This window comes from Bombina bombina, chromosome 3 (assembly GCF_027579735.1).
Source record: "Bombina bombina isolate aBomBom1 chromosome 3, aBomBom1.pri, whole genome shotgun sequence".
In the NCBI taxonomy this organism is placed as follows: Eukaryota; Metazoa; Chordata; class Amphibia; order Anura; family Bombinatoridae; genus Bombina; species Bombina bombina.
The window spans coordinates 259,000,935-259,026,209 of record NC_069501.1 but is presented as its reverse complement, the minus strand read 5'-3'; the positions used below and the strand labels follow the sequence as shown (position 1 = coordinate 259,026,209).

The window sequence follows — 25,275 nt, the reverse complement described above, 5'->3', positions numbered from 1 at the left end:
CCCCGCCTCAGAAGATATTTTTGTTTAGGCTCCGTTTTTATAATTTCTTCTGGCACCTTTATACCTTGATGTTTCTCCTACTTTTTCTTGTTCCCTCAGCCGAATGACTGGGAGGATAGGGGAAGTGGGAGGGATATTTAAGCCTTTAGTTGGGGTGTCTTTGCCTCCTCCTGGTGGCTAGGTGTTGTATTTCCCAACAGTAAGGAATGATGCTGTGGACTCTCCCTGCCATAGAAAGATAGGAAACTATCTGGTAAGCATAATTTTATTTTTTTAGTTGCATACGCACATATGCTTTGAGGGCCCATGCACCAGTTTTCAAGTTTAGAGAGCTGGTGGTGGTGTATATTGTGCCAGTGAAGATTTAATGGGACATTTTACACTAAATTTTGAATTTGTTACCAATGATCCATTTTACCTGCTGTAGTGTATTACATTGTTTATAAATAGCTCCTTTATATTGGCATTTGAAATAACTGATGTTGCCTGTGGTATCCCTACCTATACTGAAAGTATCTATACTTAAAGGGACATGAAACCCAATTTTTTTTCTTTCATGATTCAAACAGCTTTAAAAAAAACTTTCCAATTTACTTCTGTTATCTAATTTATTTTGTTGTCTTGTATCCTTTGTTGAAGACGATACCTAGGTAGGCTCAGGAGCTGATGATTCATGGCTGCACATATATGCCTCATGTTACTGGCTCACCCATTGCATTAACTAGCTCCCAGTAAGTCAGGAGAAGAAATTACACTCCCAGTTGGAGGTAGGAGTGATAAGCATTAAAATGTAAATTTTTAATTGTTTTCTCGTTGATATTTGGGCTTTGGTTTACAGCCAGAGATCATATAAAGAAGCATATATGCTTGTACAGAAAGTGATAAAATAAGGAAATCTGATTTCCCTGCAAGCTCAGCCCAATTTAATGGGTTGTGTTTTAAAATAACAAAGATAGTTATTTCATATACAGCCATAAACCGGAAGAAGCAATTTCCTTTACAATTTATACTCTGCCGCTGGTAAAACAAGTCATTGGAAATGGATTAATGGAAAACTAATTTTACTGTACAATACCCCTTTAATTTGTGTCATATAAACCACTGCTGATTCACTGAGGTGTGGTGTTTGAATAGTGGTTCACAATCCCTCACAGCATATGTGCATATGCTGCTGAAAAACAGTATTAACTTTTTACTAGAAGCAAATTCGCTAATAAAAAAAATCTACCACTCTGAAATCAGAATATGGTGTTTGTCTGAAATCCTCATAATACTTCAAGTCTCTTACAACATCCAAGTTATGAAGAAGCCACTCTGAATAATTCTAGGATTAGGACATAAAGAAGGGACAACAATTTCCTGAGTTAAATAATCTGAGGACGCAACCTTAGGAAAAAAAGTCAAATATAATTCACAAAACAGCCTTATCCTGATGAAAAATAAGATAAGGAGAATCACATGAAATAGCAGATAATTCAGAGACTCTCCTAGCAGAAGAGGTAGCCAAAAGAAAACAAAACCTTCCAAGAAAGAGAAATTGGCTTAAGAACAGGGTAAATTCTAGCCAATGTCAGAAAGATTAACAATCTTCTAATGGAACAAAACTGAAAGAGCAGAAATCTGACCTGTCAAATAGCTTGCAGAATAACCCTTGTCTAAACCATCCTGCAAAAATTGCATAACCCAAGGAATTCTAAAAGAATGTCAAGAAAAAATCATGATCTATGTAACAGAAAATAAAGGCCTTCCAGACCTTTTTTTTTCTCTGGACCTGTATCAAAGTATTAACAACAGAATCAGACAAACCTCTCAGCCTGGGAACTAACCATTCAATCACCATGCTATTAATCAAGATCCTGATGGAAAAATAGGCCTTAAGACAGAAGGTCTGGACATAAAGGAAGAGACCAAGGATGGAAACTGGACATCTGAACCAGATCTGCATACCAGACCCTGCAAGGCCGAACTGAAACAATCAGGATTCTAGGCTGATCTTGGTAATCACTCTGTCAAGAACCAGAAGAGGAAAAATATAAACCAAACCAAATTGACCATGGGTCTACCAGAGTATACACAAACTCCCCTGAGGGTCCCTGGACCTCACATATCTGAGAAGTTTATTATTCAATTGAAAGGCCATCAGATCTATCTCTGGGAAACCCCAAAGATTCTCTGATTGAAAACCTCCACATAAAGAGCCCACTCCCCTGGATTAAGTGAATGACGACTGAGAAAAGCTGCTTCCCTGTTGTTCACTCCTGGAATATGAACTGCAATAATCAGGCAACAATTGGCTATGCCCAGGAAAGAATTTGGGAACCTTCCTTCATAGCTATGGAACTACAAGATGATTCAGCCACCCAGACAGGGACTAACTTGTCCTGTGATCTAGATAAATCTTTTATGACAGTCAAGTATGATCCCTGCACCATTGCTGATGCATACAAAGCTAAAGAGGCCTCAAGTAAAAATGAGCAACAGAAAAACATCCAATGCAGCAGTCATGAGACCTAATGCCTCCATTCAATAGAGCAATTGAAAGAAGATTTTGACAAGCTAACACTAGGTTCAACCACCTTAGATCTTTCATAGAGATTCATTGTAACTAAATCTATCGAACTCTCAGAAAAACAACCCTTTTCTGAGGAATCAGAGAAAAAAATGATTTCCAACCATGTTGTTGAAGAAACAGCAACAGTCTGAAAGAGAGTTTCTGCTAAATAAAAAAACAAAATAGCAGAAAACACCGTATTACCCTGGATTCTGATCACAGACAAAAGGGGTACCAGAACCTTTATAAATATTCTGGTAGAGCGACAAACTGAAAGTGCTTGTCTAGGAACGCAAAGCTTAAAAATGAATTATGTTCTCCGAATTGGAAAATGATGGTAAACATTTTTAAAATCTAATGTGAACATAAACTGACCTTGCTGAACAAAAGGCAATCCTTAATTAACATAAATTGGGAAGAGAATTATCTGATAAAAATACCAAGGATAAATGGATAACATTTAAAACTTTGTTAAATAAATATACATCTTAAACATACCACATTGCTATAAAAGTAAAAAAAATAAAGCCAAGCCAATGTGGCTAAATAAAATTGTGTTAAGAAAAATTAGGAAAAAATGCAGAGCATTTAAATTATTCAAAGAACATAGTACAGGCTCAACATTCCAAATATATAAGGAATGTAAAAAAGCATGCAAAAAGCAATCAAACAACTTAGCCAAAATTGAAAATGAAAGGCTAATTGCAAAGGATTCTAAATCAAACCCTTAAGTACGTCAAAAAATCTAAGGAAAATATAGGTACATTAATATGTGTGAAGGGTAGCATAATTAACTGTGACAGGGAGAAGGCTGAGGTACTAAACCAGTTCTTTTCGTCAGTATACACAAGAGAGGAACCAATGGGAGATACTTTGAAACAAATTAGAACATACATATCCATACCATTATCTGGGTTATCTCTAGAGGATATCCAGAAAAAAACAATTGAATAATATTAAGGTAATTAAAACTCCAGGCCCAGATGGAATACACCCAAGGATTTTATGGGAATTTAGCACTGTTATAGCCAAACCTCTACTATTAATGTTTCGAGACTAATTATCCTCAGGCATAGTACCTCAGGACTGGCATAAAGCTGATGGGGTGCCACTTTTTAAAAAAGGAAGCAGGGCTGATCCAGGAAGCTATAGACCAGTTAGTCTGACATCAATAGTGGGGAAGATACTTGAAGGGATTATAAGGTATTATATTGATGAGTATATTTGTGTAAACAAGAGGAATTGATGAAAGGGAGGAAAGCATAATTCTGTCACGATATAAATCCCTAGCAAGACCTCACCTTGAGTATGGAATGCAGTTCTGGGGACCAATGGCAAAAATAATAATAATTGCAGACTTAAAAACAGTTCACAAAAGGGTCACAAAACTAATAAAAGGGAAATGGGTAATTTAAGCTATGAGGGGAGGTTAGCCAAACTGTCTTTTTTCTTTAGAAAAAAGGCGCTTGAGAGTATACATGTTTACTTTATATAAATATTTTCAAGGCTCATATACAGAGATGGCGGAAGCTCTTTTTATTTATTTATTTTTTTTAAGAAAATTGTTTGTGACAAGATTTACAATTTAAGGCTGGAGGAAAGGAGATTTAATCTCCAGCAACGTAAATGCTTTTTCACTGTAAGAGCAATCAAATGGTGGTTACTCATCATCTAAGGAGCTAGTAAATGTTAATACCTTAGATACATTTAATAATGGTTTAGATACATTTCTGGCTAGAAACAGAAATACAGGGATATGGTTGCTTGTGTTAAATGTCACCTTTTTAATGTGATTAAGCTCAACTGGAGCTTTTATTGTAAATATATTAAGATTTGTATAGGTTGAACTCAATGGACTTCTGTCTTTTTTTCAACCTCATCTACTATGTTAAGATCTAAAAACTCATCTGAAAGTTCTTCTCTTTGTAGGGACAATAAAGAGATTTGAATAAAATCCCATCCCCTGTTCCAACAAAAGAACAGGAACAATCACTCCTATAGATTCTAGGTTCAAAACTAACTGAAAAAAAGGCTTGAGCCTTCACAGAATTGTTTGGAATAAGCCTTCCTCTGGGAGGCCTAGTTCTGAAACCTATTCGATAACCCTGGGAAACTATACTTAGAACCCAGGAATTCTAAACTGACTGAAAACCAAGCCTTCTGAAAAAGGTGCAACCTGCACCCTACCAGAGCCTCTGGACCGGGGACCATACCTTCCGGCAGACTTGGATAAGGGAGTAGATTTTCTGTACTGTTACAGATTGAACTAGGCTTCCAGGCAGAGCCAAAGGAGCCTTATTTCTGAGAGGGGGAAATAAGACTTCTGTTCCCTGTTATGACGAAAAGGGCAAAAAAAATTTGAAGCTCTGGATTGGCATTTAGACTCCTGTCTTGAGGAAGAAAAACTTCCTAGCCTCCAGTCACAGTAGAGAATCTAAACCAGAACCAAAGAAACACCTTTCCCTGATAAAATCCTGGATTTAGAAACCATATTAGAAGACTAAGACTTTAACCATAAAGTCCTTCTAGAAAGTACTGCCAAAGACACATTCTTAGAATTATACTCAATGATGTCAATAACAACAGCACAAATGAAAGCATTAGCACATTTTGAGCAATTCCAGAATGCTCAAAAAACCTTCACTAGCAGAATCATCCGAAAGCTGCTTAGAAAAGTTATCAAACCAAAAGAAAGAAGCACCAGCCACACCAGCAATAAACTGCTGGCCTTAAAAGTGACAGGAAAAAACCTTATGGGATGTAACCATAGGATTATAAATTAAGTCTAAACTAATAACAGAATTATCTTGGCTTCTTTAGGATCCTTTACCTCTAAAGTAAACAAAAATGTTTGAATTTAAACAAAAAGACCCCTGATTATCAGAGAAAACCTCTCCCTCTTAGAATTCAGCAAATTCATAAACAGAAAAATCTGTAGATCTCACCTGTAAGGAACAAACAAAAAGAGCTTTCTGAGGAGAAAGTGGGCCTCAATTCAGTCTGAGAACCCTCTCACTGAAGAATAACACCATGCACATCTTCATTCTTCACCTTCCTGCAGCAGAGGCAAAGACAAGACTGATTTACCAATGAGGTGGGAGAAGATTTATAGAGCTCTTGGGGTTTGGGAATCTTTGCCTCCTCCTAGTGGCAGGAAGAGTAATTTGCAGGAGTAATGTATCGTGGACTCTAACCACCTGTATGAAAGAAATAAGCATTGAAATCAATGTTAAATGCATTGAGTGAAAAGTACAGGTGTGGTAAGTGGTGTTTCACAAACAGGCAGGTTTTGAAGTGCTTCCTCAGACCTAAGCAAGAGGCTTTCTTTTGATGTATTCATCCATATGAATATTAGAGAAAACAAGATTTATACAAATTTATCAAATAATTTATATAAGGCCACACAAAGAAATCCCTGTATCATGTAGCTTTGGTATGTTTTTCAGCTTAAAGGGACAGTAAAGTCAAAATTAAACTTTCATGATTCGGATAGAGAATGCAATTTTAAACAACTTCCCAATTCACGTCTGTTATGAAATGTGCTTCTTTCTCTTGGTATTTTTTTATGGAAGAGTAAAACTAGGTGGGGTAATAAGAGCTCAGAAGTGTGCACGTGTCTTTAGAACTCTATGGCCACAGTGTTTTACAACATTGTATAAGAAAGCTACAAATAAGGAAACAAACACTGAGGCTATAGAGTACTAAAGACACGTGCACACTCCTGAGCTCTTAGGAGCCTACCTAGTTTTACTCTTCAATAAAAACTACCAAGAGAACAAAGCAAATTTTATAACAGATGTAAATTAGAAAGTTGTTTAAACGTGCATGCTCTGTCTGAATCATAAAAGTTTAATTTTGACTTTAGTGTCCCTTTAAACTGTCTGCTATGGGAGCAGATTATTACAAGTGGGCATAAATTTAAATACCCATCAGTAGAGAACCTTTACTCGGAGTATATATATAAATCTTTTTCATTTCTTTTTTTAAGTGTCTTTAAAGAGTGTTTTTTTTAAAAAATAATTTAGTTTACTTAAACCATTGTCTAAAAGAATTGTTTATAAAGCAGATTGATTTAAGACAACATAGCAAGAACTGAGATGGTTTGCTTGACGGCTAATGTAATATGTCAGTCTAACAATGTAATTGCATGTGGTGTTTTACTTCATTACAAATAGAAACATACATTTTGACAGCAGATTTAGCCCAACCACTGTGCCACATTTGTCTTTGTTCTTTTTAATCTTAGTCCCTTTGTGATTATCTAGTCTTTCTTCTCTTGTAACAGTCAAGTGTCATATTAACCATGAAATGAGAGGACTTTCTTACTTTTGACACAAGTGCTGCACTGACAGTGAGCATGAAAGATTTATATGCGTTGTGATTAGTAAACAGATGGGTTTTCCAGCTTCAATCCTGAACATGACGGCATTAGGAGCCATATACTCCAGTGGTTTGTGTTTGCAGGGAAGGCTTACAGGTGCAAGTACATTGAGCTGTCAAAAGCTTGATGGAGGGAAACGGATATCTCAAACCACTTTCAAAGAGGGGTTAAGGAGATCTGCTTTTGAAGGCTAATTATTTAGGACTGCTTGGCTGTGACGAGCCGCTTAAGAATACCTTCTGAGACTGCCCTCGTTCCTGAATTACCATTGTGCACGGTAACTATTGGGTTGTAACAAATCCTCTCATCAAAGTCTAGGTTAGTAGCTGGCTGGTCTAATAGACCAGAGCTCAAGTATGTGCAACCACAATGTTACTTTACAGATCAATGAGCATTTAAGCGTTCACTATTGGATTAATCTTGCGACATCTCAAATCAGTTCATTTTAAATATAAAGTAGCAAAGATGTTTGTTGGGACAGTTATACATATGAAACTTTTGCAATATAGTTTCATTATTTCGCCTCTTTTCCTGTAATTTAAAGGGACATTAAACATTTTTGAGATTATAATATAAAATGTTTAATTATGTTTAGGAACAAACTTTGCAATATGATTTCATTTATTTTGTCACCTTTTCCTGTGATTTGGCTCTGAACATTTAGTTTTCTTAGTTCATCTGAGTTTCTCTTGTTTGCTCACTCTCTTTTATTGACTGTTTTATCTCTGTTCTTAATAAGGGGAAACCTAGGTTTCAGCATGTCAGCATACATTACTTTATAGAAGTTACGGTACCTTATGGAAACAAAAATGTTACTTATATCTTCAATATTTTATAACTGCTAAGTATAATTGTGAAAAATAAATCTACATACTATTCTCAGGCTGATCTTTGCTTTGAGTACAACCCCATATCTAGCATTTTTTGTAACTGTTAAATGTCCCTTTAAGTCTAAGAAAAGAGTTTAAAGTGCACATGGCCTTCTTCCCAGACTTAGCCCTGTCACATATTTGTCCCTAGTTGGCTTCAGCTAAGATAAGAATACAAACTGTAAAACAATGATAGCATAATCACCCTGACTAGTTGTGACTGTTCTAGTAACAAGTCTGGATTGTTTCCTGCAAATACGGCATGCAGCAGGTGGAGTTTGGTTATTGAAAAACAATTGCAGCAAATAAGGTGTTAATGAATTCTAAACATACCCATACTCATATAAAATGTTAATTTACTGCAAGTCTGCTGGAAAAACAAATATTGCAATAACCAAGTGTTCTAAAGCGAAGCAGGGATATGTGACACAAAATTCTTGCCCTGAAATAAGTAGAAAAAAATAATTAGACCCTAAGCTTCCACACTTACAGGAAGTTTACAGATGATTTGGGATCACTATGTGAGATGCAGCCTCAGCCTTTTTAGCATGTTGTTAGCATATACCTAGCAGTCCTGTACTGCATTCAGGCTGTCAGATCACACTATCCTGCAAATGTAGCTATACGCTGCAAATATTATCAGCATTCTGTCAGTCTGGGTGCAGCAAGTGCATATTTGTGGAGTTGACAACTATATTCATTTTGTTCTCCTGAATTGTCTTTTCACTTTTAGAGACAATTGTTATTTTTAGAACCCGCAAACCACTTGAATCTACCTTTTTAATTAGCTATTCATTATTTATTGTAGGGTTGCACCGATACCATTTTTTTAAGACACTGAGTACTTGTACCGATACTTTTTTTCAAATACTCACCAATACCAATTACCGATACTTTTTTTTTAATGTCATGTCAGTTTACCAAGCACAATACAGACTAATGATTTACAATAACTTCTTTATAATTATGAACTGTATCTCTTTTTGAAATAATAAAACAGTTTTATGTGCTTGTTGTCACAAAATTCACAGAACATGTTTATAAATAAAAATATTACAATAAAATATATTAATAATAACAACAATAAATAACAGCTGCAGCAGCTGGGGCTGGAAAGCTACAATTTAAAGCTGTGATTACTGGATGCAATTGGGTTGTAGGGTGCCTATATAACTCATCAATCTGACATTTGTACTTAAAGGGACAGTCTATACCAGAATTGTTATTGTTTTAAAAGAAAGATAATCCCTTTATTACCCATTTCCCAGTTTTGCATAACCAACACAGTTATAATCATATACTTTTAACCTCTGTGATTATCTTGTATCTAAGCCTCTGCAAACTGCCCCTTTTCTCTTGTTAAGTGTATCCAGTCCACGGATCATCCATTACTTGTGGGATATTCTCCTTCCCAACAGGAAGTTGCAAGAGGATCACCCACAGCAGAGCTGCTATATAGCTCCTCCTCTCACTGCCATATCCAGTCATTCTCTTGCAACTCTCAACTAAGATGGAGGTCGTAAGAGGACTGTGGTGTTTTATACTTAGTTTATTTCTTCAATCAAAAGTTTGTTATTTTTAAATGGTACCGGAGTGTACTGTTTATCTCAGGCAGTATTTAGAAGAAGAATCTGCCTGCGTTTTCTATGATCTTAGCAGAAGTAACTAAGATCCTTTGCTGTTCTCACATATTCTGAGGAGTGAGGTAACTTCAGAGGGGGAATAGCGTGCAGGTTTTCCTGCAATAAGGTATGTGCAGTTAAAATATTTTTCTAGGGATGGAATTTGCTAGAAAATGCTGCTGATACCGAAGCAATGTAAGTAAAGCCTTAAATGCAGTGAGAGCGACTGGTATCAGGCTTATTAATAGAGATACATACTCTTATAAAAGTGTATTTTAAAACGTTTGCTGGCATGTTTAATCGTTTTTTACATATGTTTGGTGATAAAACTTATTGGGGCCTAGTTTTTTCCACATGGCTGGCTTGAATTTTGCCTAGAAACCGTTCCCTGAGGCTTCCCACTGTTGTAATATGAGTGGGAGGGGCCTATTTTAGCGTTTTTTTGCACAGCAAAAATTACAGACACAGACATCCAGCTTCTTCCTGCATGATCCAGGACTTCTCTGAAGGGCTCAAAAGGCTTCAAAAGTCGTATTGAGGGAGGTAAAAAGCCACAGTAGAGCTGTGGCAGTTGTTGTGACTGTTTAAAAAACGTTTTTGTCATTTGTTATTCCGTTTTTGGTATTAAGGGGTTAATCATCCATTTGCAAGTGGGTGCAATGCTCTGCTAACTTATTACATACACTGTAAAAATTTCGTTAGTGTAACTGCATTTTTTCATGGTTATTTCAAAATTTGGGAAAATTTGTGTTTCTTAAAGGCGCAGTAATGTTTTTTATATTGCTTGTAAACTTGTTTTAAAGTGTTTTCCAAGCTTGTTAGTCTCATTGCTAGTCTGTTTAAACATGTCTGACACAGAGGAACCTACTTGTTCATTATGTTTGAAAGCCATGGTGGAGCCCCATAGGAGAATGTGTACTAAATGTATTGATTTCACCTTAAACAGTAAAGATCAGTCTTTATCTATAAAAGAATTATCACCAGAGGGTTCTGTCGAGGGGGAAGTTATGCCGACTAACTCTCCCCACGTGTCAGACCCTTCGCCTCCCGCTCAGGGGACGCACGCTAATATGGCGCCAATTACATCAGGGACGCCCATAGCGATTACCTTGCAGGACATGGCTGCAATCATGAATAATACCCTGTCAGAGGTATTATCTAGATTGCCTGAGGCAAGCGCGATAGCTCTGGGGTTAGGAGAGATACAGAGCGCGCAAATGCTGTTAGAGCCATGTCTGATACTGCGTCACAGTATGCAGAACATGAGGACGGAGAGCTTCAGTCTGTGGGTGACATCTCTGACTCGGGTAAACCTGATTCAGAGATTTCTAATTTTAAATTTAAGCTTGAGAACCTCAGTGTATTGCTTGGGGAGGTATTAGCTGCTCTGAATGACTGTAACACAGTTGCAATTCCAGAGAAATTGTGTAGGCTGGATAGATACTATGCGGTGCCGGTGTGTACTGACGTTTTTCCTATACCTAAAAGGCTTACAGAAATTATTAGCAAGGAGTGGGATAGACCCGGTGTGCCCTTTTCCCCACCTCCTATATTTAGAAAAATGTTTCCAATAGACGCCACTACACGGGACTTATGGCAGACGGTCCCTAAGGTGGAGGGAGCAGTTTCTACTTTAGCAAAGCGTACCACTATCCCGGTTGAGGACAGTTGTGCTTTTTCAGATCCAATGGATAAAAAATTGGAGGGTTACCTTAAGAAAATGTTTATTCAGCAAGGTTTTATTTTACAGCCCCTTGCATGCATTGCGCCTGTCACTGCTGCGGCGGCATTCTGGTTTGAGGCCCTGGAAGAGGCCATCCAGACAGCTCCATTGAATGAAATTATTGACAAGCTTAGAACGCTTAAGCTAGCTAACGCATTTGTTTCTGATGCCATTGTTCATTTGACTAAACTAACGGCTAAGAATTCCGGATTCGCCATCCAGGCGCGTAGGGCGCTATGGCTTAAATCCTGGTCAGCTGACGTGACTTCAAAGTCTAAATTACTCAACATTCCTTTCAAGGGGCAGACCTTATTCGGGCCTGGTTTGAAGGAAATTATTGCTGACATTACTGGAGGCAAGGGTCATACCCTTCCTCAGGACAGGGCCAAATCAAAGGCCAAGCAGTCTAATTTTCATGCCTTTCGAAATTTCAAGGCAGGAGCAGCATCAACTTCCTCCGCTTCAAAACAAGAGGGAACTGTTGCTCATTCCAGACAGGCCTGGAAACCTAACCAGTCCTGGAACAAGGGCAAGACGGCCAGGAAGACAGCATGAAGGAACGGCCCCCTATCCGGAAACGGATCTAGTGGGGGGCAGACTTTCTCTCTTCGCCCAGGCGTGGGCAAGAGATGTTCAGGATCCCTGGGCGTTGGAGATCATATCTCAGGGATATCTTCTGGACTTCAAAGCTTCTCCTCCACAAGGGAGATTTCATCTTTCAAGGTTATCATCAAACCAGATAAAGAAAGAGGCATTCCTAAGCTGTGTGCAAGACCTAGTAATGGGAGTGATCCATCCAGTTCCGCGGACGGAACAAGGACAGGGATTTTATTCAAATCTGTTTGTGGTTCCCAAGAAAGAGGGAACCTTCAGACCAATCTTGGATCTAAAGATCTTAAACAAATTCCTCAGAGTTCCATCATTCAAAATGGAAACTATTCGGACCATCCTACCCATGATCCAAGAGGGTCAGTACATGACCACAGTGGACTTAAAGGATGCCTACCTTCACATACCGATTCACAAAGATCATCATCGGTTCCTAAGGTTTGCCTTTCTAGACAGGCATTACCAATTTGTAGATCTTCCCTTCGGGTTGGCCACTGCCCCGAGAATTTTTACAAAGGTTCTGGGCTCACTTCTGGCGGTTCTAAGACCGCGAGGCATAGCGGTGGCTCCGTATCTAGACGACATCCTGATACAGGCGTCAAGCTTTCAAATTGCCAAGTCTCATACAGAGATAGTTCTGGCATTTCTGAGGTTGCATGGGTGGAAAGTGAACGTGGAAAAGAGTTCTCTATCACCACTCACAAGAGTCTCCTTCCTAGGGACTTTTATAGATTCTGTAGAGATGAAAATTTACCTGACGGAGTCCAGGTTATCAAAACTTATAAATGCTTGCCGTGTCCTTCATTCCATTCCACGCCCGTCAGTGGCTCAGTGCATGGAAGTAATTGGCTTAATGGTAGCGGCAATGGACATAGTGCCATTTGCGCGCCTGCATCTCAGACCGCTGCAATTATGCATGCTAAGTCAGTGGAATGGGGATTACTCAGGTTTGTCCCCTCAACTAAATCTGGATCAAGAGACCAGAGATTCTCTTCTCTGGTGGCTTTCTCGTGTCCATCTGTCCAAGGGTTTGACCTTTCGCAGGCCAAATTGGACGATTGTAACAACAGATGCCAGCCTTCTAGGTTGGGGCGCAGTCTGGAACTCCCTGAAGGCTCAGGGATCGTGGACTCAGGAGGAGAAACTCCTCCCAATAAATATTCTGGAGTTAAGAGCAATATTCAATGCTCTTCTAGCTTGGCCTCAGTTAGCAACACTGAGGTTCATCAGATTTCAGTCGGACAACATCACAACTGTGGCTTACATCAACCATCAAGGGGGAACCAGGAGTTCCCTAGCGATTTTAGAAGTCTCAAAGATAATTCGCTGGGCAGAGTCTCACTCTTGCCACCTGTCAGCGATCCACATCCCAGGCATAGAGAACTGGGAGGCGGATTTTCTAAGTCGTCAGACTTTTCATTCGGGGGAGTGGGAACTCCATTCGGAGGTGTTTGCTCAACTGGTCCATCGTTGGGGCAAACCAGAACTGGATCTCATGGCGTCTCGCCAGAACGCCAAGCTTCCTTGTTACGGATCCAGGTCCAGGGACCCAGGAGCAACGCTGATAGATGCTCTAGCAGCTCCTTGGTTCTTCAACCTGGCCTATGTGTTTCCACCGTTTCCTCTGCTCCCTCGACTGATTGCCAAAATCAAACAGGAGAGAGCATCGGTGATTCTGATAGCGCCTGCGTGGCCACGCAGGACCTGGTATGCAGACCTAGTGGACATGTCATCTCTTCCACCATGGACTCTGCCTCTGAGGCTGGACCTTCTAATACAAGGTCCTTTCAATCATCCAAATCTACTTTCTCTGAGACTGACTGCATGAAGATTGAACGCTTGATTCTATCAAGGCGTGGCTTCTCCGAGTCAGTCATTGATACCTTAATACAGGCTCGGAAGCCTGTCACCAGGAAAATCTACCATAAGATATGGCGTAAATATCTTTATTGGTGTGAATCCAAGAGTTACTCATGGAGTAAGGTTAGGATTCCTAGGATATTGTCTTTTCTCCAAGAGGGTTTGGACAAAGGCTTATCAGCTAGTTCTTTAAAAGGACAGATCTCTGCTCTGTCTATTCTTTTGCACAAGCGTCTTGCAGAAGTTCCAGACGTCCAGGCATTTTGACAGGCTTTGGTTAGGATTAAGCCTGTGTTTAAAACTGTTGCTCCCCCGTGGAGCTTAAACTTGGTTCTTAAAGTTCTTCAGGGAGTTCTGTTTGAACCCCTTCATTCCATTGATATTAAACTTTTATCTTGGAAAGTTCTGTTTTTGATGGCTATTTCCTCAGCTCGAAGAGTCTCTGAGTTATCTGCCTTACATTGTGATTCTCCTTATCTGATTTTTCATTCAGACAAGGTAGTTCTGCGTACCAAACCTGGGTTTTTACCTAAGGTGGTTTCTAACAGGAATATCAATCAAGAGATTGTTGTTCCATCATTGTGTCCTAATCCTTCTTCAAAGAAGGAACGTCTTTTGCATAATCTGGACATAGTCCGTGCCTTGAAGTTTTACTTACAGGCTACTAAAGATTTTCGTCAAACATCTGCCCTGTTTGTCGTTTACTCTGGACAGAGGAGAGGTCAAAAAGCTTCGGCAACCTCTCTCTCCTTTTGGCTTCGGAGCATAATACGCTTAGCCTATGAGACTGCTGGACAGCAGCCCCCTGAAAGGATTACAGCTCATTCTACTAGAGCTGTGGCTTCCACCTGGGCCTTTAAAAATGAGGCCTCTGTTGAACAGATTTGCAAGGCTGCGACTTGGTCTTCGCTTCACACCTTTTCAAAATTTTACAAATTTTACACTTTTGCTTCTTCGGAGGCTGTTTTTGGGAGAAAGGTTCTACAGGCAGTGGTTCCTTCCGTTTAAGTTCCTGCCTTGTCCCTCCCATCATCCGTGTACTTTAGCTTTGGTATTGGTATCCCACAAGTAATGGATGATCCGTGGACTGGATACACTTAACAAGAGAAAACATAATTTAAGCTTACCTGATAAATTTATTTCTCTTGTAGTGTATCCAGTCCACGGCCCGCCCTGTCCTTTTAAGGCAGGTCTAAATTTTAATTAAACTACAGTCACCACTGCACCCTATGGTTTCTCCTTTCTCGTCTTGTTTCGGTCGAATGACTGGATATGGCAGTGAGGGGAGGAGCTATATAGCAGCTCTGCTGTGGGTGATCCTCTTGCAACTTCCTGTTGGGAAGGAGAATATCCCACAATTAATGGATGATCCGTGGACTGGATACACTACAAGAGAAATAAATTTATCAGGTAAGCATAAATTATGTTTTTTTCAGTTCTTTTGACAGACTTGCAGTCTAGCCAATCAGTGCCTGCTCCCAGATTACTTCACGTGCACGAGCACAGTGTTATCTATATGAAATATGTGAACTAACACCCTCTAGTGGTTAAAAACTGTTAAAATGCAACCTGAAAGAGGTGGGCTTCAAGGTCTAAGAAATTAGCATATGAACCTCCTAGGTTAAGCTTTCAACTAAGAATACCAAGAGAACAAATCAAAATTGGTGATAAAAGTAAATTGGAAAATTGTTTAAAATTACATGCCCTATCTGAATCATGAAAGTTTATTTTGGCCTAGACTGTCCCTTTAATAGCTCCCTGACATTTTTCTTGAAGAACATTTCTTTGTAACTATATTAATGTTGTATACAATAAGCATCCCAGGAGAACCCTCTTTTAAAATGTTTACCTGCTCTTCTTTGACCATTCAGAGGTCACATGCAAGTGAGCCTGTGCTGTGTCTGCAAATCACTGCGTTACACTGCACTATATACCAGAAAGCTTATGTGTTCTGCAACAATATCCAGTACAGTGAGAGATACTATAGGTCCAATGGGAAACAAAAAAGAACCACAGATACATCTGTCTGTAGTGTTTATTTGTGCAGAGCAGAAGATATATATATATATATATATATATATCTATATATTCATAGCTTATTTGAATATAGTTTATATATAAGTAGAACATATATGTTTTGGTTAGTAGTATTTCTAAACTGTTCTAAACACATACTCAAATGAAAAAAGAAAAAAAGAAACTTACCATAGATGATGCCATAGCTAAGGTTTCTTCACCATGGCTTGACTTGAGTGCCTATTTTTTTTATATAGGTTTTAAATAACGTTCAGCTTATTTATGTTTGTGGCCTTTTAAGCAGTGTCTCTGAAATAAGGTATTTTCCTTGAGTTGCCGAAATTCTGTACTCCTTGTAAACCTCTTTGTACAAGTGTTTGCTCAGACTGTACAACAGAGAGGATATGTTTAATATGTTGTGATAATTGTCATAGGCAAAAGAAAAGTACTGTAGTTCTGTTGGGAAGAAACAGTTTTTGTTAGCGTACTTTGCTGGAATTTCCATTCCAGACGTATATTTCCTTAAAATCATATGTCTTCTATTGTGGCCAGTAAAGAACAGGTATAAATGATCTAATACACAGGTCAAGCAATTACTGTATAGAATGTTGCAAGATCAGGCTTCAGAATGCGGCATAATGTATAACAAAGGAGAAAAAAAAAAGATTGAGTTAAAGGGACACTGAACCCAAATTTTTTCTTTTGTGATTCAGATAGAGCATGACATTTATTTTAAGCAACTTTCTAATTTACTCCTATTATTAAATTTCTTTATTCTCTTGGAATCTTTATTTGAAATGCAAGAATGTAAGTTTAGATGCCAGCCCATTTTTTGTGAACAACCTGGGTTGTCCTTGCTGATTGGTGGATAAATTCCACCAACAAAAACGTGCTGTCCAGAGTACTGAACCAAAAAAGCTTAGATGCCTTCTTTTCTTTCATGTAATTAGCAAGAGTCCATGAGCTAGTGACGTATGGTATATACATTCCTACCAGGAGGGGCAAAGTTTCCCAAACCTCAAAATGCCTATAAATACACCCCTTACCACACCCACAATTCAGTTTTTACAAACTTTGCCTTCCATGGAGGTGGTGAAGTAAGTTTGTGCTAGATTCTACGTTGATATGCGCTTCGCAGCAGGCTGAAGCCCGGTTTTCCTCTCAGAGTGCAGTGAATGTCAGAGGGATGTGAAGAGAGTATTGCCTATTTGAATACAATGGTCTTCCTCTAGGGGATCTATTTCATAGGTTCTCTGTTATCGGTCGTAGAGATTTCTTCTCCTACCTCCCTTTTCAGATCGAAGATATACTCTTATATACCATTACCTCTACTGATTCTCGTTTCAGTACTGGTTTGGCTATCTACTATATGTAGATGAGTGTCTTAGGCTAAGTAAGTCTTATTTTTTTTATGACACTCTAAGCTATGGTTGGGCACTTTATATGTAAAGTTCTAAATATATGTGTTTAAACTTATATTTGCCATGATTCAGGATAATCAGTATTCCTTCATTCAGACTGTCAGTTTCATTATTTGGGATAATGCATATGAATAAATAATTTTTTCCTTACCTTAAAAATTTTCAATTGACTTTTTTCCCTGCGGCTGTTAGGCTCGCGGGGGCAGAAAATGCTTCAATTTATTGCGTCATTCTTGGCGCAAACTATTTTTGGCGCAAAATTCTGTCATTTCCGGCGCCATAGTTGACGCCGGAAGTTTGTTCGTGGTTGCGTCATTTTTTGACATGTGTTTTACAGACTTTTTTTGCGCCCAAACATTTGGGCGTCGTTTTTGACGTCAGAGGATGTGGCGTCATACTTGGCGCAAAAAAATATGGGCGTTGTATTTGGCGCCAATAATGTGGGCGTCATACTTGGCGCCAAAAAATGTGGGCGTCATTCTGGTCTCCACCTTTTTTCACATTATTTAAGTCTCACTTTTTCATTGCTTCTGGTTGCTAGAGGCTTGTTTATTTTGCATCTTTTCTCATTCCTGAAACTGTAATTTAAGGAATTTGATAATTTTGCTTTATATGTTGTTTTTTTTATTACATATTGCAAGATGTCACAACCTGACCCTGGATCAGAATCTACTTCTGGAAAGACGCTGCCTGATGCTGGTTCTACCAAAGTTAAGTGCATTTGTTGTCAACTTTTGGTAACTGTTCCTCCGGCTGTAGTTTGTGTTAGTTGTCATGATAAACTTTCTAACGCAGATAGTGTCTCCATTAGTAATAATCCATTACCTGTTGTTTTTCCTTCAACATCTAATGTTCAGGATGTCCCTGTTAATGTAAAAGAATTTGTTTCTAATTCTATTAGGAAGGCTCTGTCTGTTATTCCTCCTTCCAGTAAACTTAAGGTCTTTTAAAACTTCTCATATTTCAGATTAATTTTTAAGTGACCGCCATCATTCTGACTTATCTGTTTCTGATGAGGATCTATCTGGTTCAGAAGATTCTGCTTCAGATATTGACACTGATAAATCGTCATATTTATTTAAGATGGAGTTTATTCGTTCTTTACTTAAAGAAGTGTTGATTGCATTAGATATGGAGGAGTCTAGTCCTCTTGATACTAAATCTACTAAGCGTTTAAATTCAGTTTTTAAACCTCATGTAGTTATTCCAGAAGTTTTTCCAGTTCCTGATGCTATTTCAGAAGTAATTTCTAGGGAATGGAATAGTCTGGGTACTTAATTTACTCCTTCTCCAAGGTTTAAGAAATTGTACCCTGTGCCATCTGATAGATTAGAATTTTGGGACAAAATCCCTAAAGTTGATGGGGCTATCTCTACTCTTGCTAAACGTACTACTATTCCTACGGCGGATAGTACTTCCTTTAAGGATCCTTTAGATAGGAAGCTTGAATCCTTTCTAAGGAGAGCTTATTTATGTTCAGGTAATCTTCTTAGACCTGCTATTTCTTTGGCTGATGTTGCTGCAGCTTCCACTTTCTGGTTGGAGGCTTTAGCGCAACAAGTGTCAGACCATAATGCTTATAGCATTGTTAAACTTCTTCAACATGCTAATAACTTTATTTGTGATGCCATTTTTTATATCGTTAGAATTGATGTCAGGTATATGTCTTTAGCTATTTTAGCTAGAAGAGCTTTATGGCTTAAATCTTGGAATGCAGATATGACTTCTAAGTCAACTTTGCTTTCTCTTTCTTTCCAAGGTAATAAATTATTTGGTTCACAGTTGGATTCTATAATTTCAACTGTTACTGGGGGGAAAGGAACCTTTTTGCCTCAGGACAAAAAATCTAAAGGTAAATATAGGGCTGCTAATCGTTTTCGTTCCTTTCGTCAGAATAAGGAACAGAAGCCTGGCCCTTCCCCTAAAGGAACGGTTTCCGTTTGAAAACCTTCTCCAGTCTGGAATAAATCCAAGCCTTTTAGAAAGTCAAAACCAGCTCCCAAATCCGCATGAAGGTGCGGCCCTCATTCCAGCACAGCTGGTAGGGGGCGAGTTACGATTTTTCAAAGATATTTGGATCAATTCGATTCACAGTCTTTGGATTCAAAACATTGTTTCACAAGAGTACAGAATAGGTTTCAAGGTAAGGCCACCTGTGAGAAGATTTTTTCTCTCACGCATTCCAGTAAACCCAGTGAAGGCTCAGGCATTTCTGAAATGTGTTTCAGACCTAGAGTTGGCTGGGGTAATTGTGCCAGTTCCAGTTCTGGAACGGGGTCTGGGGTTTTACTCAAATCTATTTATTGTACCAAAGAAGGAGAATTCCTTCAGACCAGTTCTGGATCTAAAAATATTGAATAGTTATGTAAGGATACCAACATTCAAAATGGTGACTATAAGGACTATTCTGCCTTTTGTTCAGCAAGGGCATTATATGTCTACAATAGACTTACAGGATGCATATCTTCATATTCCAATTCATCCAGATCACTATCAGTTCCTGAGATTCTCTTTTCTAGACAAGCATTACCAGTTTGTTGCCCTTCCATTTGGACTAGCAACAACTCCAAGGATCTTTTCAAAGGTTCTCGGTGCCCTTCTCTCTGTAATCAGAGAACAGGGTATTGCGGTATTTCCTTATTTGGACGATATCTTGGTACTTGCTCAGTCTTTACATTCTGCAGAATCTCATACGAATCAACTTGTGTTGTTTCTTCAAAGACATGGTTGGAGGATCAATTTACCAAAGAGTTCCTTGATTCCTCAGACAAAGGTAACCTTTTTGGGTTTTCAATTAGATTCAGTGTCCATGACTTTGTCTCTAACAGAAAAGAGACGTCTGAAGTTGGTTTCAGCTTGTCGAAATCTTCAGTCTCAATCATTCCCTTCGGTAGCTTTGTGCATGGAAATTCTAGTTCTCATGACTGCTGCATCGGACGCGATCCCCTTTGCTCGCTTTCACATGAGACCTCTCCAGCTTTGTATGCTGAACCAGTGGTGCAGGGATTATACAAAGATATCACAATTAATATCCTTAAATCCCAATGTTCGATCTTCTCTGACTTGGTGGTTGAATAACCATCGTCTAATTCAAGGGGCTTCTTTTGTTCTTCCAACCTGGACTGTGATCTCAACAGATGCGAGTCTTTCAGGTTGGGCAGCTGTATAGGGATCTCTGACAGCGCAGGGGGTTTGGGAATTTCAGGAGGCGAAATTACCAATCAACATTTTGGAACTCTGTGCGATTTTCAGAGCTCTTCAGTTCTGGCCTCTTCTGAAGAGAGAATCGTTTATTTGTTTTCAGACAGACAATGTCACAACCGTGGCGTATTTCAATCATCAAGGTGGGACTCACAGTCCTCTGGCTATGAAAGAAGTATCTCGGATACTTGTATGGGCGGAATCCAGCTCCTGTCTAATCTCTGCGGTTCACATCCCAGGTGTAGACAATTGGGAAGCGGATTATCAGTCGCCAGACGTTACATCCGGGCGAATGGTCTCTTCACCCAGAGGTATTTCTTCAGATTGTTCAAATCTGGGGACTTCCAGAAATAGATCTGATGGCCTCTCATCTAAACAAGAAACTTCCCAGGTATCTGTCCAGATCCAGGGATCCTCAGGCGGAAGCAGTGGACGCGTTGTCGCTTCCTTGGAATTATCAACCTTCTTATATCTTTCCGCCTCTAGTTCTTCTTCCAAAAGTGATTTCCAAAATTCTAATGGAACGTATTTGTATTGCTGGTGGCTCCAGCATGGCCTCACAGGTTTTGGTATTCGGATCTCGTTCGGATGGCAAGTTGCCAACCTTGAACACTTCCGTTAAGGCCAGACCTTCTATCTCAAGGCCCATTTTTCCATCAGGATCTCAAATCATTAAATTTGAAGGTATGGAGATTGAACGCTTGATTCTTAGTCATAGAGGTTTCTCTGACTCAGTGATTAATACTATGATACAGGCTCGTATGTCTGTGTCTATAAAGATTTATTACCGAGTCTGGAAGACTTACATTTCTTGGTGTTCTTCTCATAAATTCTCTTGGCATTCTTTTAGAATTCCTAGGATTTTACAGTTTCTTCAGAATGGTTTGGATAAGGGTTTGTCTGCAAGCTCTTTGAAAGGTCAAATCTCTGCTCTTTCTGTTCTTTTTCACAGAAAGATTGCTAATCATCCTGATATTCATTGTTTTGTACAGGCTTTCAAGCCTGTCATTAAGTCAATCTCTCCTCCTTGGAGTCTTAATTTGGTTCTGAGGGCTTTACAGGCTCCTCCGTTTGAACCTATGCATTCTCTGGATATTAAATTACTTTCTTGGAAAGTGTTGTTCCTTTTGGCCATCTCTTCTGCTAGAAGAGTTTCTGAGTTATCTGCTCTTTCTTGTGAATCTCCTTTTCTGATTTTTCATCAGGATAAGGTGGTGTTGCGGACTTCATTTAAATTTTTACCTAAGGTTGTGAATTCTAACAACATTAGTAGAGAAATTGTTGTCCCTTCATTGTGTCCTAATCCTAAGAATTCTATGGAGAGATCTTTAAATTCTTTGGATGTAGTAAGAGCTTTGAAATATTATGTTGAAGCTACTAAAGGTTTTAGAAAGACTTCTAGTCTATTTGTTATCTTTTCTGGTTCCAGGAAAGGTCAGAAGGCTTCTGCCATTTCCTTGGCATCTTGGTTAAAGTCTTTGATTCCTCATGCTTATGTAGAGTCGGGTAAGTCCCCGCCTCAAAGGATAACGGCTCATTCTACTAGGTCAGTTTCTACTTCCTGGGCTCTTAGGAATGAAGCTTCTGTTGATCAGATTTGCAAAGCAGCAACTTGGTCTTCTTTGCATACTTTTACTAAATTCTACCATTTTGATGTTTTTTCTTCTTCTGAAGCAGTTTTTGGTAGAAAAGTACTTCAGGCAGCTGTTTCAGTTTGATTCTTCTGCTTATAATTTCATTTTTTTTCATTATAAGATTAAAACTTTTTGATTTGGGTTGTGGATTATTTTTTCAGCGGAATTGGCTGTCTTTATTTTATCCTTCCCTCTCTAGTGACTCTTGCGTGGAAGTTCCACATCTTGGGTATCTGCTATCCCATACGTCACTAGCTCATGGACTCTTGCTAATTACATGAAAGAAAACATAATTTATGTAAGAACTTACCTGATAAATTAATTTCTTTCATATTAGCAAGAGTCCATGAGCTCCTTATTTTTGATGCTTTCGCTCCTTTCTTATCACCCCACTTCTTGGCTATTCGTTAAACTGAATTGTGGGTGTATTTATAGGCATTTTGAGGTTTGGGAAACTTTGCCCCTCCTGGTAGGAATGTATATCCCATACGTCACTAGCTCATGGACTCTTGCTAATATGAAAGAAATGAATTTATCAGGTAAGTTCTTACATAAATTATGTTTTTTAAATGTAGATAGCAAGAGAATGAAGAAAAATTGATAATAGGAGTAAATTAGAAAGTTGCTTAAAATTGCATGCTCTATCTGAATCATGAAAGAAAACATTTCGGTTCAGTGTCCCTTTAAATTACAGGAAAAGCAAGCAAATTAAATCAAAATGCCATGTACTTTCATTGCTTGTTTATGGATAATTAAACATTTTATGTAGAATTAAATTGTGATGATGTATTTACCTTTTGTAATATATATCATTCCAGTTCTTTAATAATGAACATTTTGGATCTAATAAAATACTGTACATGAATGTTTGGCAATACTGGCAATTTCGGTTTACAAGAGGTCACAATTTATTCATAATTTGATACCTGCTGAGTTGCCTTTGGCTTTTATGCTACCCTGCAGTGACTGAAAGCTCACCAATTATGTACTCTGTTGGTTATTTTATTCTAGATGGTACACCTGCATGCTGGGTAAAAAATGCAGTTTGGCACCTTTGAAGGAAGAATTACGAATTCAAGGCGTAAGTTTTTTTATTTTCTTTAGTAACAACTATATTATTGTGGGTCTGCTGAATCCTGAATGTTTTAAAGAGCAAGACAACATGCTAAATCAGATATAAATTTAAAAATGTAACGGTTAATGTAAAAAATATGCTTTGTGTCTTTTTCTTTCTTCTCCTCACTACACAAAAGAATCTTAATCTCAAACCAATAAACTTAGATTCTTTCCTCACTATCATCTAGATTATGAGTTATGCGAGCTATAGATAAATTAAAGAACGCAACAAAAGTTGCGTTATTTAACCCCCTATAGTGCAGCCATTAAAAGTTTTTAAAACCCAGGCTTGTTTGTGCGATATGGTGCTTCTAAGCTCCATACAGCACAAAATACAAGCGCTGTTTTGACGTGCTCATGCATGCTTTCCCCATAGACATCAATGGGGAAAGCGGGCTAGAAAAAAGTCTAACACTTGCGATCGTGGAAAGAAAAGCTCCGTAACGCAACCCCATTGATGTCTATGGGGGGAAAAAAACTAACGTTTAAACCCAACACCCCACGTCTAAACACCCCTAATCTGCTGCCCCAACATCGCCGCCACCTAACGTAACCCTTAGCCCAACCCTAACGTAACCCTAACACCCCCTAAGTTTAACATAATTAAAATATAGATAAATTAAACTTACAATTATTAACTAAATAATACCTATTTAAAACTAAATACAAACTTACCTTTTAAATAAAGCCCAAGCTAGCTACAATATAGCTAATAGTTATATTGTAGCTATCTTAGGCTTCATTTTTATTTCACAGGTAAGTTTGTACTGTATTTATTTTAACTTGGTAGACTAGTTAGTAAATAGTTATTAACTATTTACTATCTACCTAGTTAAAATAAATACAAACTTACCTGTCAAATAAAACCTAAGCTGCCTTACACTAAAACCTAACATTACAAAAAATAAAAAATACTAAAATTACAACAAAAAAAAAACTATCATTACAAAAAATAACAAACGAAATTATACAAAACAATAAAAATTATTCCTATTCTAATACCCTTTAAAAAAAAAAAACACACCCCAAAATTAAAAAAACACCCTAATCTATAATAAACTTCCAAGGGCCCTTAAAAAGGTTTTTTTTGTAGGGCATTGCCCTAAAGTTAACAGTTCTTTTGCTACAAAAGAAAACAAACACCCCCTAACAGTATACAAACCCCCACCCCCAAAACCCCCAAAATAAAAATAAAGTAAAACCTAATCTACCCATTGCCCTGAAAAGGGCATTTGTATGGGCATTGCCCTGAAAAGGGCATTTAGCTCTTTAGCTGCCCAAGCCCTAATCTAAAAATAAAAACCCACCCCAAAACGAAAAAAATACATTACACAAAATAACAAGCAAATTATCAAAAATAATAAAAATTATTCCTATTCGAATTCCCATTTAAAAAAAAAAAACACCCCAAAATAAAAAACCTAATCTAGAATAAACTACCAATAGCTCTTAAAATGGCCTTTTGTAGGGCATTGCCCTAAGTTAAACAGCTCTTTTACCTGATATTTTTTTTACAAAGACCCACTAACATTACAAACCCCCACTCCCCCCAAACCCATCCAATAGAATGAGAGCTGCTTAATTCCTATTGGCTGATTCAAATTTTTCAGCCAATAAGAATGCAATGGACGCCATCTTGAATCGCGTACCTTGCATTGAAGATTCAGTGTATGGAGGCGACCGTATAAAGAGAATGCTCTGCGCCGGATGTCTTCAGGATGGACCTGCTCCGCGCCGCCGGGATCAAGATAGAAGATGCCGCCTGGATGAAGATCGAAGAGGCCGTCTGGATAAAGACTTCTCGCAGCGTGGATGAGGATTTTGTTACCTAGATGAAGATCATTCAAGCGGGACTTCAAAAACTGTAAGTGGATAGTCGGGGTTACTGTTAGGTTTTTTTAAGGGCTTTTTGCATGTTTTTTTTTTTAGATTAGGTTTTGGGCAGCAAAAGAGCTAAATGCCCTTTTAAGGGCAATGCCTATACAAATGCCCTTTTCAGGGCAATGGGTAGATTAGGTTTTTTTAGAATTTAGGTTTTTAATTTTCGGGGGTTGGTTCGGTGGTGGGTTTTACTGTTGGGGGGTCTTTGTATTTTTTTTCCAGGGAAAAGAGCTGATATCTTTGGGGCAATGCCCCACAAAAGGCCCTTTTAAAGGCTATTGGTAGTTTATTGTAGGCTAGGGTTTTTTTTGGGTGGGCTTTTCTCTTGTAAGGTGTATCCAGTCCACGGATCATCCATTACTTGTGGGATATTCTCCTTCCCAACAGGAAG

The 25,275-nt window shown here is 38.4% G+C and overlaps 1 protein-coding gene across 2 annotated transcripts in view; it reads left to right on the top strand.

The window, feature by feature from the left end:
• The window catches only part of METTL16 (methyltransferase 16, N6-methyladenosine), a 471,205-nt gene that overhangs the window by 308,239 nt on the left and 137,691 nt on the right, over window positions 1-25,275 (top strand). For both annotated transcript variants that reach the window (XM_053706275.1, XM_053706274.1), the window contains exon 7: window positions 22,899-22,968. In XM_053706275.1, coding sequence (XP_053562250.1) covers window positions 22,899-22,968 — 70 coding nt within the window. The remainder of the gene's footprint in view (window positions 1-22,898; window positions 22,969-25,275) is intronic.